General features: G+C 44.3%; 1 protein-coding gene across 2 annotated transcripts in view; it reads right to left on the bottom strand.

Annotated features, from left to right (window-relative positions):
• Positions 1-1693: 1693 nt before the first annotated feature.
• Positions 1694-14765, bottom strand: part of ELP4 (elongator acetyltransferase complex subunit 4) — a 1390950-nt gene continuing 1377878 nt past the window's right edge. The window contains exon 10 of one of the 2 annotated variants that reach the window (XM_086955829.1): positions 1694-2194. In XM_086955829.1, the coding sequence (XP_086811955.1) occupies positions 2063-2194 (132 nt within the window). In that variant the 3' untranslated portion in view covers positions 1694-2062. The remainder of the gene's footprint in view (positions 2195-14765) is intronic. The other variant, XM_086955830.1, reaches the window with a different exon arrangement.

The raw sequence follows: 14765 nt of genomic DNA, 5'->3' as shown, positions 1-14765 counted from the left end.
ATCACCCTGAAACTTTCAAGACAGGAGCTGACCTGATTGAACCATTAGTTTTCAAAAGTTTCGCGAAAATTCGTCAAACTGCACCAAAAATATTTGCAAAAGAAAAAACGCTTTTTGAATAGAAACAAGGTCCTAACTATAACTACCTACTTGCGACCGCCAGTAGGTTATATATATATATATATATATATATATATATATATATATATATATGTATATATATATATATATATGATTTTTTAAATATAAGAGGGGAAATCAACGTGACTGAGCACATTTTATGATAGCATTGAAAAAAGCTACCCGCCAAAACGGGTCTGCTTTAATAAATGGAATGAACTGCCCTTGAGTGCTCCACGCCCGTTTCTTTGAAACTTACAGCAACTTACTCAGCAAATACTGAACGGATTTACACCATTTTAGAAAAAGGGCTCTTTCTGAACAAAGAGTTACTTTTTGCCAAATTTGGTGTAATTCCTTTAGGCAGTTCGGGCTGTAGCCTTGTCTAAAGTTCCTATGGAAATTAACATGGGGAAAACGTGTTTTGGGAACCCCTGTTTTCCCGGCCCCCGCTTGACGAATCACCCTGAAACTTTCAAGACAGGAGCTGACCTGATTGAACCATTAGTTTTCAAAAGTTTCGCGAAAATTAGTCAAACTGCACCAAAAATATTGGCAAAAGATAAAACGCTTTTTGAATAAAAACAAGGTCCTAACTATAACTACCTACTTGCGACCGCCAGTAGGTAATATATATATATATGATTTGTTAAATATAAGAGGAAATCAACGTGACTGAGCACATTTTAGGATAGCATTGAAAAAAGCTACCCGCCAAAACGGGTCTGCTTTAATAAATGGAATGAACTGGCCTTGAGTGCTCCACACCGTTTCTTTGAAACTTACAGTTCATGTTCACGATCGGAGGCGCCCGCATACGAGTTCGGCACATACTTGGCGGACACTGTATTGTCAGGCCCTAACCATTAAATGGTTAGGGCCTGAACTGCCAACATTGGGAACAAAAAGGGCACTTGCCAGCCGATAAGGATCACAAATTATTTAATTTGGGGGATTGAGGTCAACTGACCGACACCGCTGTGAGGAGGTACAATGACTTTGATGCATGCTGGCAAGGCCAGGGAGGTATCCCAGGCATGCTATCTTTGAATGTAAAATAATATGACACTGGGGGTTTATGGCAGCCCATTGGGTCATACATATGGCAAGGGGGCAATTGAATGTGCCTGTTTGCATAGGAGAATATAAGTGAATATTTGTGGTGTTTTAAGGTCTGGATTATCAGTGTAAATTACACTGCAAATATGGCAACTGAGAATTAAGTATTGAGACTATGATGTTAACAGTCCTATAACACATTTTAATCTCCCAACAGGAACACCTTATGTGATTTGTGAAATATAAAAGGAAATCAACGTAACTGAGCACATTTTATGAAAGCATAGAAATAGGCTACCTGTCGAAATGCATCTGCTTAAATTAATTAAATTAACTGCCCATATATATATAAATATATATACACACACACATACATATATGTGTGTATGTATAGATGTCTGTATGTACATACCAGCATGTACACAGAAGTATCCACACACAGTACTTACGTCTATCGTTACCTTTCTTCTTACAGTTGATAGCAGCAAGAAACAAATTGGCCAGTGACAAATCATTTTATTACTCAAAGTCAAATTTTATTATAAATAATATTCAGTGTTAAATAGGCCCACTTAATGGTTAAAAGGCGCCTGAACCAAATTCTAAAAAAACTTTAGGAAAAAATAGACTTTCAAAATTATATAACTGAATGCTGTATTAGCCCCTATTCAAAATACATGTCTGTATCAATCCAGTTCTGTATTGTGGCATTTTTTCGTGTCATGAGAAAGACGGGAATAAGTAAGAAAAAATTAAAGCATTTAACAATACATATTTTTAAGGAGTGCTGAGTCAAATAATTAAGAAAAATATTTACATAAATCATTAACAGTCGTAATTAGAACGCCAAAATAATCTAAATGAATATGTTAAGCAGAAATCCCTAGAAGTCCAGGTGCTTCTTGCCTGCAGCCATAGCGCCACATCCTGAGCTCAGCAGTTTGGCAGATTCTGCCAGATCCTGTTTGCTTGAACGACTCACTGTGTCTGACAAGTCTGGAGGCAAATGCAGTTGCTAGCACAGAAAAGAGGGGAAAAATAAGCAGTTTTTAGAAACCAATTCATAAGATATATTAAGACATTTACATTCATTTTTAGTATTTAGTAAGAGCTTAGAATATTTGTATTTTAACAGACGATTGCCTTTAAATCAACGTTTGGATGACACATTATTAAGAATGCTTGAAGAGCTGTTCATGAACTAAGTACTATATTATTATCAATACCTAAGTCGAATTAGCCAACCCAGTCTTGAATAGTAACGTAACTAACCCAAATGCAGTTGTTTATTTATTGATTTGCAACTTTGAGCAGTGCAAGAATGGCCCAAAGGCGCTTAACCACTAAACAGTTAAACAGCAAGGTTAAAATGAAACAGTCAAATACCTAGAGAAAATAAACAAGGGAGAATTATAAATATGGGAAAATATATATAGAAGCATATTAAGGAAAAAAGCTAGCACAGTAAAATAAACAGTGATAGTATACAGATGGGGGTTTTGAGGGGAGGACACAACTCGGATAATAATAGAGGTCAAATTGCAAAGGAAACGAGCATGGTGTTGCAAATGAGTGAACATTTAAAACAAGCACTGAAAGAGGCAATAGTTGCAAATGTATAGAGAACAAAAAAGCGGCATCGTTCTAACGAAACTCTATAACAAAGACAATGTTGCAAAATGGTGAAGAGATCCATAGGGGGGAAGAGGGTGGCAATAAGATTGTAGCAAATAGCAGGGGTGAAGGGGTGTACCAATGTACCATACGGATGTATGACGTTACAACGCATGCCTTTACAACGCGGTTTTTACAACGCATGCCTTTACAACGCATAGTGCTTTGGGGCGCTGGATAGTGAATAGTTTAATTTACTATTCCAACTCCAGTCCCCGTGGATAGTAGGGAAGGTGTTGGATAGTAAATTAAACCTGTTCCCTATCCTAGAGCGCCCCCAGTGCAATGCGTTGTAATGGTTTGCGTTGTAAAAGTTGCGTCGTAATGGTAGTGTGTTGTAAAATTTTCATTGTAAAGGTTGTTTACCGTACCATACAGTAAGAAAGGACAAAAGACGCCAATATAATCAAATCAATATACAAGTAGAGGAAGTAGGTCACAAAAAGAACAGCTAATCTAGATAGCCGAAAGGAAAAGCATTGGCCATGTGGCCCGTGAGTGAAACTCAGTTTAGAAATGCCTTTAAAAAAATAGAACTTTCAGCTCCTTCTTGAATGAATACTGTGAAATAGTGATGTAGACAGCTAGGGGAAGGGGTGCGGGTGAGTTCATAATTCAGTTGAGCAGTCAGAGAAAGTAATCCATTTTGGTAGGTCTTCATCCCAAGTGCTGAGAATGCCCTATCAAATGAGAGCTACCTAGTTTACACCCCTTTTGCTGATCTAAATTATGTTCAGTAATGTAAAAGTTGTTTGCGGTGTGGCACGTACTGCTGCAGTTGTCTTGGCATGTCCTTTGCAAGTTTTATATTTAGGAATGGAAAATTTGATGTGATATCTTTAGGAATGGGATGAGCGCAGCCTGCTTCAGGGAGTTGTGTTCAAGACCTCAGGCCTGGGATAAATTTATGAGTTCCATGATGTCTGCGGTAAGTGTATGCAAGAGTCCCTTGATACATGATGTGGACCGGGATCTACTACAAATCAAGTCTTTTATGTTGTTATCCACTTTCCCTACTAACTCTATTGGAACATGTTTGAAAAAGAAAGGAATAAATCAACTCAATGTAGATCAATTGCTGGTTTAGGTGAGGACCTTCTATTGGATTACTTAAGTTTCCTCAAATGTTTGTGATTTGGGGGGCGAAATAATGATTGGGCTTTTGTTGTGTTCCCTTTCTTCTCTTCACTGCTTAGTGTTGTCTTCCATTCCATATGTCAAATGGGTATTGCCATGCTAGTTCCAGGTTGCTAGCATTTTCTTCCTTTTGACCAATTTATTATTGTGCTATTGCCTTTATGCCTTGGGTCTTGCTTTGGGTTATGTTACAGAAGAAACTCTGATGTGTCATAATGTTCAGATAGCGTACCTCTATGCACTTCACTAGGCTTTCCTATGTTGGCCTCCTCTGGGCACAGTTATACTTGATTGAAATGGAGCCTATGAGGAAAAAGACTAATAAGTGAATAATAGATGAGACACTGTAAAATGGTGCTCCAAATACCGGTAGAAATGTTGAAGATGTAACATGGAAAAGTGATAATATATTGTATTTGTGGTGAATGTAACTACTTTGTGGTAATTTTGAAATAAAAAGATCTTATAATAAAAAATAAAAAAAATAAAATGCAGTCTTGTTTTCATTGTCAAGTTACCTGAAGTAGTGTGACTGTTTACTGAGAGTGCCTTATATGGATTACATTTTCATGTTATTGAAAATAATCAAGAAATGTTCTGATCATGTTTGGACTTTAACTGTAATTCCAAGATTAAGTGCACCAATAAGGGCATTTGGCAAAATGTAAATCGTCTGACAAAATGATTGCTGGGTAAGAATAGAGTACATGTCATGCCTGTGTCTGTGTGGGGTGGGCTTGTTCAGTTGATTGAAATAATTTTCTCTTATTCTAGGGATTCAACTCCCAGGTTAAAGTCCCACATAACTGATCTTTTCTGGTTTGCTGCTCAAACTACTCAGGTTTGAAGAAAAACGTCTTTAAAATAATTTCATCATGTTTTATCAAAGGTGGCAAGTAAGCTTCACACTGGCAAAGTAAGGGATTCAGTGTTTCGCCATAAAAACGCATGTTTGTATGTTGATTGCTTAAGACAAATGCTTCTGCCAGACCAGCCTATGGAACCTGTACAGGGGTGGGTGCAAACACTGCCCTTACATTTACAAAATCACCTATTTGCCATGGGTAATGAGTTCATGTCTTAGTAAACATGAAAAGAAAATTCATAATTGTCTCATTTAATAAATGAAATTCCGGATTAATGTCAGACTAGACCTGAAGAATTTTACTAGCAAAAATCAGGAGCACATATTGAGCTTCTTTCTGTCTTTTAAATCTCCCAAGCTGCGGATGGATTTGCTCTGCTATGAGTGTCGATCATCATTAGTATTGCCCAGCTTTGTTCACTCAATTAACCTTCAACTCGGAATGCCCCTTTTTGCAGACAATTCACAGTTTGTAGATTATACATTTGTAGCCAACATTGAACTTATATGCTACTCTCAAATACATATTTAGGGCCTCATTACAATGCCGGACGGAGAGCCTCCTCCCGACACCATCTTGGAATCGGGACTGATTGCGGTCGGTGGTTCTGACCAACGGAATACAATGTGACCGAACACTGTTCGGTCGGAGTCCCATTGTTCCCTATGGGAGCTCGTGTTCCGCCCGACAACCTCCCGTAACACAGGCTCCTATGGGGAAATGAGGAGTGTGAGGAAAACCCTGCACCCTGTTGCACACACTCCATTGTGCCTACCACGCACTGCAGGGCTTCACAAGGAGGTCCCTTAGGTACCCCCTCAGCCCCAAACCGAAAACGGCTGAATGAAGGGGGCCCTGCCTGGGGCCCTTAAAGTCACTTTCCGACAGCCATTCCGTGTCGGACAGGCAGAGTCAGAAAGGCTGTTGGAAACCGACATCGGTAATCCAGAGGACAGAAACGCTGTCCATAGGGGTGTACGATGTGGTTCCGACCGACACAGATACTCCGACAGCTAGTCGGATACGATTCAGAATGACTGACTGGTTTACGGTGCGACTGCGAACATCGTAATCAGTATGTAAACCGACCGAGTTGGCTGGAAGGGTTCAGAAGCAGTCGGGGAAATTTTGACTGTCTGGAGGAGGTTGTCCGCCCGACATCGTAATCAGCCCCTTTAATTAAGATTTCTACTTTTTGTGTGAATTGGGCAAATTGTACTCATGTTAAAATATACATTGATGGTGGGCACACACATCTTCCCGTCCTGAAGCTAAATACCTCACAAATATTAATCTTTTCGATCTTCAATAGTTCAGCTGACATCTGTCATTAATTTCCCTCTGTGCAAGAGCTGCACCTATTCTTATCCAGGAAGAAGTGGTTTATATTATCAGGATGTTTCTTTTGCCCCTCAGCCATCTCAAATAGTGTTAGGTCTGTCACCAAAATGCCCTTCATGATCACTCATCACCTCAATCTTGTCTGACCTCCTTTCGCTGCTGATGGAAAAGTACAATAAAAGTAGTTCTTTGCATGGTTCACCAGCCCAGAAGGATAGAAACAACATTTCTCTGAGATCACATTCAATCCTATATCACCATCCCAGGGTCCTATGGCCTGTTTTGGTCTTTCTGAAGATGCCTGATTTTTATCGCTGTATTGATATAGCCATAGCTGGGTAGAAGTGTGCCTTTCCTCCAATCGCTGCCCAGTTGGGGAATGATGTCTCTGCCATCAGAAATATTGATACTCTTCGTCACTCACAGGAGAAACATAAAGATCTGTGTCTACCACGTTTAGAGCAAGAATCTCATGATAAATGTCCCCTCGTGGTTCAGCATCATGAGACTCCAGGTGGAGATTGATCTGTACACATCCGCACAAAAACATGAGTAGTAGGGGTTTCTCTATTGCGTAGGTTTTTAGGTAGGTTTTATGCAATAGAAATGGTTGATTGCTAAAAATGGAAGCTGTTTCTTATGTCAAATTTTCTGTGAAGCAATATTCCAAGAATTTGTGATAGCCACGGTTACTTATTGTACCTAATATAAATGACCGGAGATGGTGTTCAATATGTAACAATTTCATATTTTCTACTGCAACGCTGATTTAATTTTGGTTAGTAAATATTCATGTTTGCTTTACACTGTGCATGACGCTTGTGTCCTGGCTGGAGGGTCTATTTAGATTTTTTTAAAACACACGTCTTAAATCTCTTCTAATTATTCATAGCATTGTTTAAAACAGCAGATATGAATGCGCAGTAAATGTGGGTCAGAGATACAACAGTGTCTTCACTGTGCATCTTGTGATACTGGGGGTTCTGGAAGCCCCTCCGGCATTGTTTTTCTAATTTCAACAACATATTGCTTGTGCGTTCATTAGCCATTCATTTTCACATCTATCTGTCGCTATTATGACCAGTACTACTATTGAAAAGACCTACAGTGAGATTACTATTGGAGGGCGGACTAGCGGATTAATGGACTGGATTAAAGGCTGACACAGACAAAGGCAAATTAAACCATTGAAATGTGCTAAAATGAGTGATCAAAACTGTCTAATGTGATCGTTTTTATAGGTCACGAAGAAAATGTGCGCGTGAGATCGCCACACAGGGCTCTGTCCTGTGGCTTCTCTATCAGATGGAGGCTTTAATTAGACTTGTGATACTGCCTGGAAGGTTGCTGCTGAAGGATTTGTATTAAAAGATCTAGTATGCTTTATTGTGTAGTGTGTATAAGTACCTTCAAGCTAAGTACGTTCTGGGGGCTCATTCATTTTGCAGTTTGAACACATGCTAGATAGAGAGTGGAGAAGGAAACCAGATTTGTAAAAGGAAGGCCCACTGGTATTCTGTTCGGCTCAATATTGATGACATTTGGGTACTGTTAGGATTAATGGTCAAGACAGTCTTGCACGGTTAAAGCGGTCTAACAATTTTACATCTTACATGTGGGTTTCTCATTATCGTGTTGATAGTCTGTGTTATGTATGTGTGTTGAAGGATTTGTATCATCATGTATACTGCTGATGCTGCTTCAGAGTATGCCACTAGGCTAACACCTGGCCAAACAAAACACAGTAGAAGAAAGTAAGCAGCAGCATAGAATGCTTAGAGATTGGGGTGGGTTATAGGGCAGATGCTGTGTGGAAAAGGTATGTTTTGGGGCCCTGTGGATGAGGTTTTCTTCAGCATTCCGAGGGTAGCAAAGGAGAGTGTCCAGATCCCTGGGGCTACAGAGACCAGCTACCAAACTGAGTTTGTTTTTTGAATCGGAGAATCTTCAATAGGTTGCATGATCTTAAAGATCTGTAGGATGTATATTTGTGACCTTGTTTATGTACGTGTTAAGCTAATGTACCAAACGTCCTTATGGGAAGTAAAGAGTCTTGAATTGTATTCTGGGGAGAAACTGGTACCCACAGTAAAAACAGGATTGACTGTCTGGGCTCATATGCTGTGGTATTAAAGATAGTTCTTACCGCTTTTTTTTTTTTACTAATTAAAGTTTACTGGGTGAGTCAGTAAAATACCAATGCAAGGGGCGCTTTGATTGTCCTCTTTTAAATGGAGACATTTGTATAAGTGAAATGTATTTTAGCGAGGTATAGCGGTTTGTGGTAGTGATGATTTGAGGCCTTATGGACCAATTGTGATCAAATTATATGACTACATCATGGACCAGAGGAATAGATTATCAGGATAGGCCAAAAGAGCAGAGGGGATCAAGCAAGCAAGATGCATACACTATGAGCCACTGAGTGTTCTCCATATAACTTATCTGGCTCTCAATGAAAGAAAGGCCGTTTTTGAAAGTGGCACTGTGGCTGAGGTCATGTTTGTCACACTATCTGCATTTTTCTTTAGGTTCACCAGTTGAATTTCATCAGGATACACCCAAAAAACAGGAGTGAAAAGTCTGATGTAAACCATGTTAATATTACATAACAGAGCTGCACACTGGGGCAATTCTGGGACTGGTACCCCATAGCAGCTGAGGCTCTTGTTCTGAAGCATGCAAGATTTGTGTAAGGCTTAATTTGCAGATTTAAATCCAAATATGGCAGATATACCTTCCCATAGTTTTCGCCTGGCGGTCTCGTCGGTCACCAGTGGCCTCTGCAGCACACTGTGATTTGGGTTTGCGCTATATGAGTAAGGTGGAAACAGGCAGGATGTTCTGCTAAGTAGAAATATCAGCCACCAATGACCAGTTAACATGTGAAAGTCAAATCATTTGGTGACCCTTCATCTCATTTAATCGCCAAAATGAATATGTCAGCTAAATATTCAGGAGAGATCACTTGTAACTGGCTAATTTTGTCAGAGCTGCTGTATTCAAGAAGGAAATATGCAAGTCACTTGAACTAAAGGGCCCATCTGTCAGGGTTGTCATCACTTACTTGGATGTGCATGCATGAAATGATAGGAATGATTTTGATTAAGGAGTCTGGACATGCTAAGGGTGTTCCGTACTTCATGCTGTTCTTTTTAACTATCCTATGCACAAGCTCTTTCGCTTTTCCTGCTCTATTGCACTGACCCAAATAGAACCCTACGGCCAAAAATGGTGGTGGATGACCTTTTACGTTGCATATGGTGCATTGATGTCTTCACTTAATGCAATACAGTTATTTTGACCAAAGATACTATGTTAAGTTTTAGGGGTTATTAAGAAAAGCACGCAGTAGGAGGCGGGGCCAGGCAACATAGCTGACTAGACGCACCGTTAGACAGCTCCAGCCGAGGGGAATAGAATCCTGCCTTATCCTGTGCCATCCTGGCCTCTGGTCCTTTCCTTGAATTGAGCTGCGGAGGGTATCACTTGCAAATGGGATCCGTTCAGTCCCCTGACAGCCTTCTGGTAATAATGACAAGGCCCCCATCACCTGGCTGACAGGTGGAGGCCTGGGATGCCCCGTTCACTGGGCTATCTGTGGAGCTCCGCTGCAGGATCCGGACTGCAGCAATCTGAGCCCAGAGATCAACGCCCTCCTGAAGAAACCCACCGCAGACCCCACAGACCTCAAGAACTTCCTCCCCATCTCGTTCCTCCCCTTCCCCGCAAAAGTCATCGAGAAAACTGACAGCCTTCCTTGAGACGAACGGCTCCCTCGACCCATCGCAGTCTGGATTCCGAGCGTACCATATCACCGAGACCGCCCTCATCGGAGCCATCGATGACATCAGGACCCTGCTTGACAACGAAGAAACTGCCGCCCTCATCCTCTTCGACCTTCCGGCTGCATTCAACACGGTCTGCCACCGCACCCTGACAACCTGCCTCCACCACGCCGGGATCCAAGGAAAGGCCCTGGAATGGATCACCTCCTTCCTCTCTGACAGAACCCAAAGAGTCCGTCTCCCGCCCTTCCTCGCAGAAGCCACCAAGATCATCTGCGGTGTACCTCAAGGCTCCTCGCTCAGCCCCACCCTCTTCAATGTCTACATGAGCCCCCTCACAGCCATCGCACTCAAGCACAACCTCAACATCATCTCCTACGCCGACGACACCCAACTGATCCTCTCCCTCACCAACAACCCCACCTCCGCCAAAGCCAACTTCCAGGACGGCATGAAAGACATCGCCGACTGGATGAAGCTCAAGCGCCTGAAGCTGAACTCGGACAAGACGGAAGTCCTCATCCTCGGCACATCCATCTCCGCCTGGGACGACTCCTGGTGGCCCCCTGCCCTGGGCCCCCCACCCAAGCCCACGGACCACGCACGCAACCTTTGCTTCATCCTTGACTCCTCCCTCACGATGGCCAGACAAGTCAACGCTGTGACTTCCTCCTGCTTCAACACCCTCCGCATGCTCCGTAAAATCGTCCGCTGGATCCCCACTAGAACCAGGCCCTGGTCACCAGCCGTCTGGACTACGGGAACGCCCTCTACGCTGGGACCACTGCCAAACTACAGAAAAGACTCCAGCGCATCCAGAACGCATCAGCACGACTCGTCCTGGACATCCCCCGACACAGCCACATCTCCACCCACCTGACAGATCTGCACTGGCTCCCAGTCAGCTAGAGGATCACATTCAGACTCCTCACCCACGAACACAAGGCTTTCCACGACTTAGGCCCCAAATTCCTCAACAACCGCCTCTCGTTCTACACGCCAACCCGCCAGCTCCGCTCCGCTCCGCCAACCTCGCCACCGACCCGCAGAGCCACCAGCGGAGGAAGATCCTTCTCCTACCTGGCGGCAAAGACTTGGCAAACCCTTCCCACCCACCTGCGACTCACCCAGGAACATCTCTTGTTCAGGAAGCACCTCAAGACCTGGCTTTTCGAGCAGTAGCGCCCCCCTTCCCAGCGCCTTGAGACCCTAGCGGGTGAGTATCGCACTCTATAAATGTTATTGATTGTACATACCTTCATTCCTGTGGTGCTGCAGAGAGCCATCCCGGGGGCTGTGGTGGCTTGCTGTGGTGCGGTATCCTGCACGGCGGTGGTGACCACCAGAGGAGGCGTGAGAAGAGCAGGCTGCCGGGGCCTGTCAAAATGGCAGCACCCAGTTGCTGACTCCTGTGAGCAGCATTGTTAATGCAAGGTGGGAGGCCCAGGAACCAGATCCTATCTGGAGCTGGTTTGATGGCGCTCCCCTTAACCCCTCCTAGAGGCTTGTGTGGGAGAGGGGTCCTTCGGCCTATTGGCAGACCGAGAGATGAACTGGGGCAGCGGTGAGCTGCTGTGCTGTAGGGGATGTGGCCTGGTATCCTGTTCGCTGTTGGTCCCGTGCATGGCTCCTCTGCCGCTCACTCAACTGCTGAGGTAATTACTGACAGCTGAGGTGGTATGCGCTGGGGAGACCTACCTTGGAGGTTCCCTGAAGAAGACAGACCTGTTCTACATCCTCAACGTCAGTGCCTTGGTGGATTAGCTACTGTTTTGGTGCTTGGCCCTCTGCTGCTCCACTCTTTCTCTGGGGGTCTTATGCCTGGCTGGGGACATTGGAGAGGATCTCCCGGATTCTGTGCCCCAGCCTGTCTGATTGGAGGGAGTTGGCTACCTATTGCTGAAGCGCAGTAAAGTCCTCTCGTTGTCCACCGGCCCCCTAGTGGAGGAGTCACCCTACTTTGGCCCCAGTATGATGCAAGATAAAATTCTGACTGAGGCCAAGCCAATAAAATAGTGCAATATACTGTTCCAGGTCTCCAGATGGAGGATCCGGGGACCTGGATAGATGATGAGCGCTGGACCCCAGCGCAGAATACTACTGATATCCTGGTGACCATTCATGACTCTAGGGTGGCACTTGAGTCAAAGATGGACTCCATTGCCATGGATATTAACCATCTCTGCTTGGATTTGCGAAAAGTGGCGGACAGAGTAATGGCCAATAAGTGCAAGGTCACCATACTGCGGCAGCAGGTTAGAGTGCTCCACTCAATGGTGGAAGGGCTTAAATGTACTGCTATGTCTGTGGAATAGTTCCTGGAAGACGCTGAAGGGCGCTCCAGGTTCAAAAACCTGCATTTTTTCGGGTTCACAGAGCATGAGGAGGGCCAAACAGCAGATCTTTTAATAGAGTGTTGGATAACTACTGAGCTTCAACCTAAGGGATTCTCAATTTTTTTCCATTGAACAAGCACACTAGGCCATGACGCTGGTCTCTCGTCACGGCACACCGCCGCGGGCCCTTATTGCACGGTTTCTCAATTTACAGGGACTCTATACTACAGAATGTCCGGGCACATGCCCTCCCCATGTATGGAGACAAAGCCATCCAAATCTTACCCGATTACACGAGGAAGGTGCAATATTAAATACAGTTAGCTCTTCCCTGCGAAGCTTTGTGTTTAGTGCGAGAACAAGGTGCATTTCTAGGAGTCCCCTGGGGAGGCCGCACATTGGCTGGAGTCCTCGGGCAAAGGTATGGAGCAGCAGCCATCAGAATGGAGAGAACACAGGCTTTGAGGGGGACGTAGAATAGCTCGATGACGCCTAGCCCCCGCTGATTGTCCCGGCTCTGGAGAGTTCACGAGACGGGTCCATATCCTGGTACACCCAGACGGAACCCTGCGGGCAGGCTCTGAACCCTTGGTCACACAGAACTCCTTCTCTGCACTATGTTGGGTACATGAAACTCAGAATAATGTGGCTGACACGGATAAAGTGAGGGCTGGATGCTCGTTAGAAACGGTTTATTCCTGTGGTTCGGGTGTCGATATTGTCCTTAATGACTGAAGGATTCTTGGGTGCCTTACAGATTATCCTACGCATGGCTGGGGTTTACGAAAGCTGTTAATAATGTGACTGCAATACCAGGTTTTTCTGTTTTATTCTTCTGTTTATTGGATTGTTGGATGGGGCACAACCTTACCCTTAGCGGTGGGTGGAGTATGGGGGCTAGGCCTATGTGGATTGCTGAGCTGCTTGTGGGCTTGTGATCTGAGTGGGTCTGAGATCCCCGGACTGTAGCTATAGTACTACTGAATACACTTTTTTTATCTACTGCTTTCTAAGGGTTTGGGAGGGCGCTTGGGGAGGGAAACTGCTCCCTCTAGTCCATTGGTTTGTGGCACTGGGGGGAGTCCGGACCACCGCCTTAGGCTGGATGTTGGGGAGATGGGACACTTCTATATTGTTGTTTACTGCAATGTTTCTACAGTTGGGGTTCGACATGGGAGGCTTCCACATGTCCCAACATTGGTCAGTCTGCTCCTGCACCATGCCCTTACAAGGGAGTACTAGCCTCTTTATAATTTCCTCTACAGTATGGCTGGTGGTACTACGTATATAATGTTGTCTTGGAATATGCGCAGGTTGAACAGTCCTCAGAAGAGGAATAGAATGCATGCTTATCTCCATAGGTACAATATAGCGATAGCCTTCTTGCCTATGGGAGGAAATGTGTTAAGAGTTTCAGAGATTATGGAGGGGCCAGATCTGCGCCACAACTTATACCGGGTGTGCTAGGGGACCCTAACATGGGAGGCTCCTGGGGTACCTTTAAACAGACCAGAGTGTCCCTAGATCCCAGGTACGTCATAGGAGAGGGGTCCCAGAATGCTCATGATCACGGTCTTGCCAATATTTATGTCCCTAACATAGATGATGGGGCATTTTATGGTAGGGTGGTGGTTGCTGAGACTCAAGCCTTCACGTTGTCTGAAGTAATTTTTTCCAGGTGATTTTAACTGTGTGTTTGATGGCCTGCTGGAGAGGGCCTGTCCATTCTCTGACACTAAACCCCGCATGGCCTCTGCACTTCACCAATCTATGCATAGTTTGACTTTGGTTGACATTTGGGGTATCCACAATCCACAAACACGTACATATTTCTGTTACTCTCCTGTTGTCAGGTACACATCCACTGCACATAAGATACTAGATATCCGTCATTCAGCTTGATACATTTTGGATCACTCACCATTACTGGAGGGACATCATCCTAGAGTTCCCCTTTGGTGACTTAATGCCAAGTCCCTCACAGATCAAACTTCTGCAGGCACACTTGGGAAGACCCTGGTCCAATATTCTGACCATAATTGGAATAGCGCTTGTAGTAAGGCGTTGGAGTGGGACACTGTGAAAGTAGTGGTGTGCCGCAAATGCATGACCACCACAGTTGGTATCCGCTGGACCTTGGTGGGAGACCTGACACGTCAGGAGGTTGTACTAGAATCGCTTGAGAAAGCGTTCATAGCTTCTCCGAAGTCTATGGTTGACTGGAATGAACAGCAACGCATGGTTTGCAAATTGTGGGATCAGTTGGAAAAGCATGTCTAAAATGTAGGGCGACACCAGTGGTATATGGAAGGGGATAAGGCGGGGCGACCGCTGGCGTGCCTGATTAGATCCGAGGCTGAAGCGCAAACCATACTGGCAATCAGAGATCAGGGGTGTCAAATAGTGCATTTTCAGAGGGCCATTAATTCGGTTTGTACAACACA

This window comes from Lissotriton vulgaris, chromosome 2_1 (assembly GCF_964263255.1).
Source record: "Lissotriton vulgaris chromosome 2_1, aLisVul1.2, whole genome shotgun sequence".
NCBI lineage: Eukaryota > Metazoa > Chordata > Amphibia > Caudata > Salamandridae > Lissotriton > Lissotriton vulgaris.
This window is presented reverse-complemented; position numbering and strand designations above follow the sequence as displayed.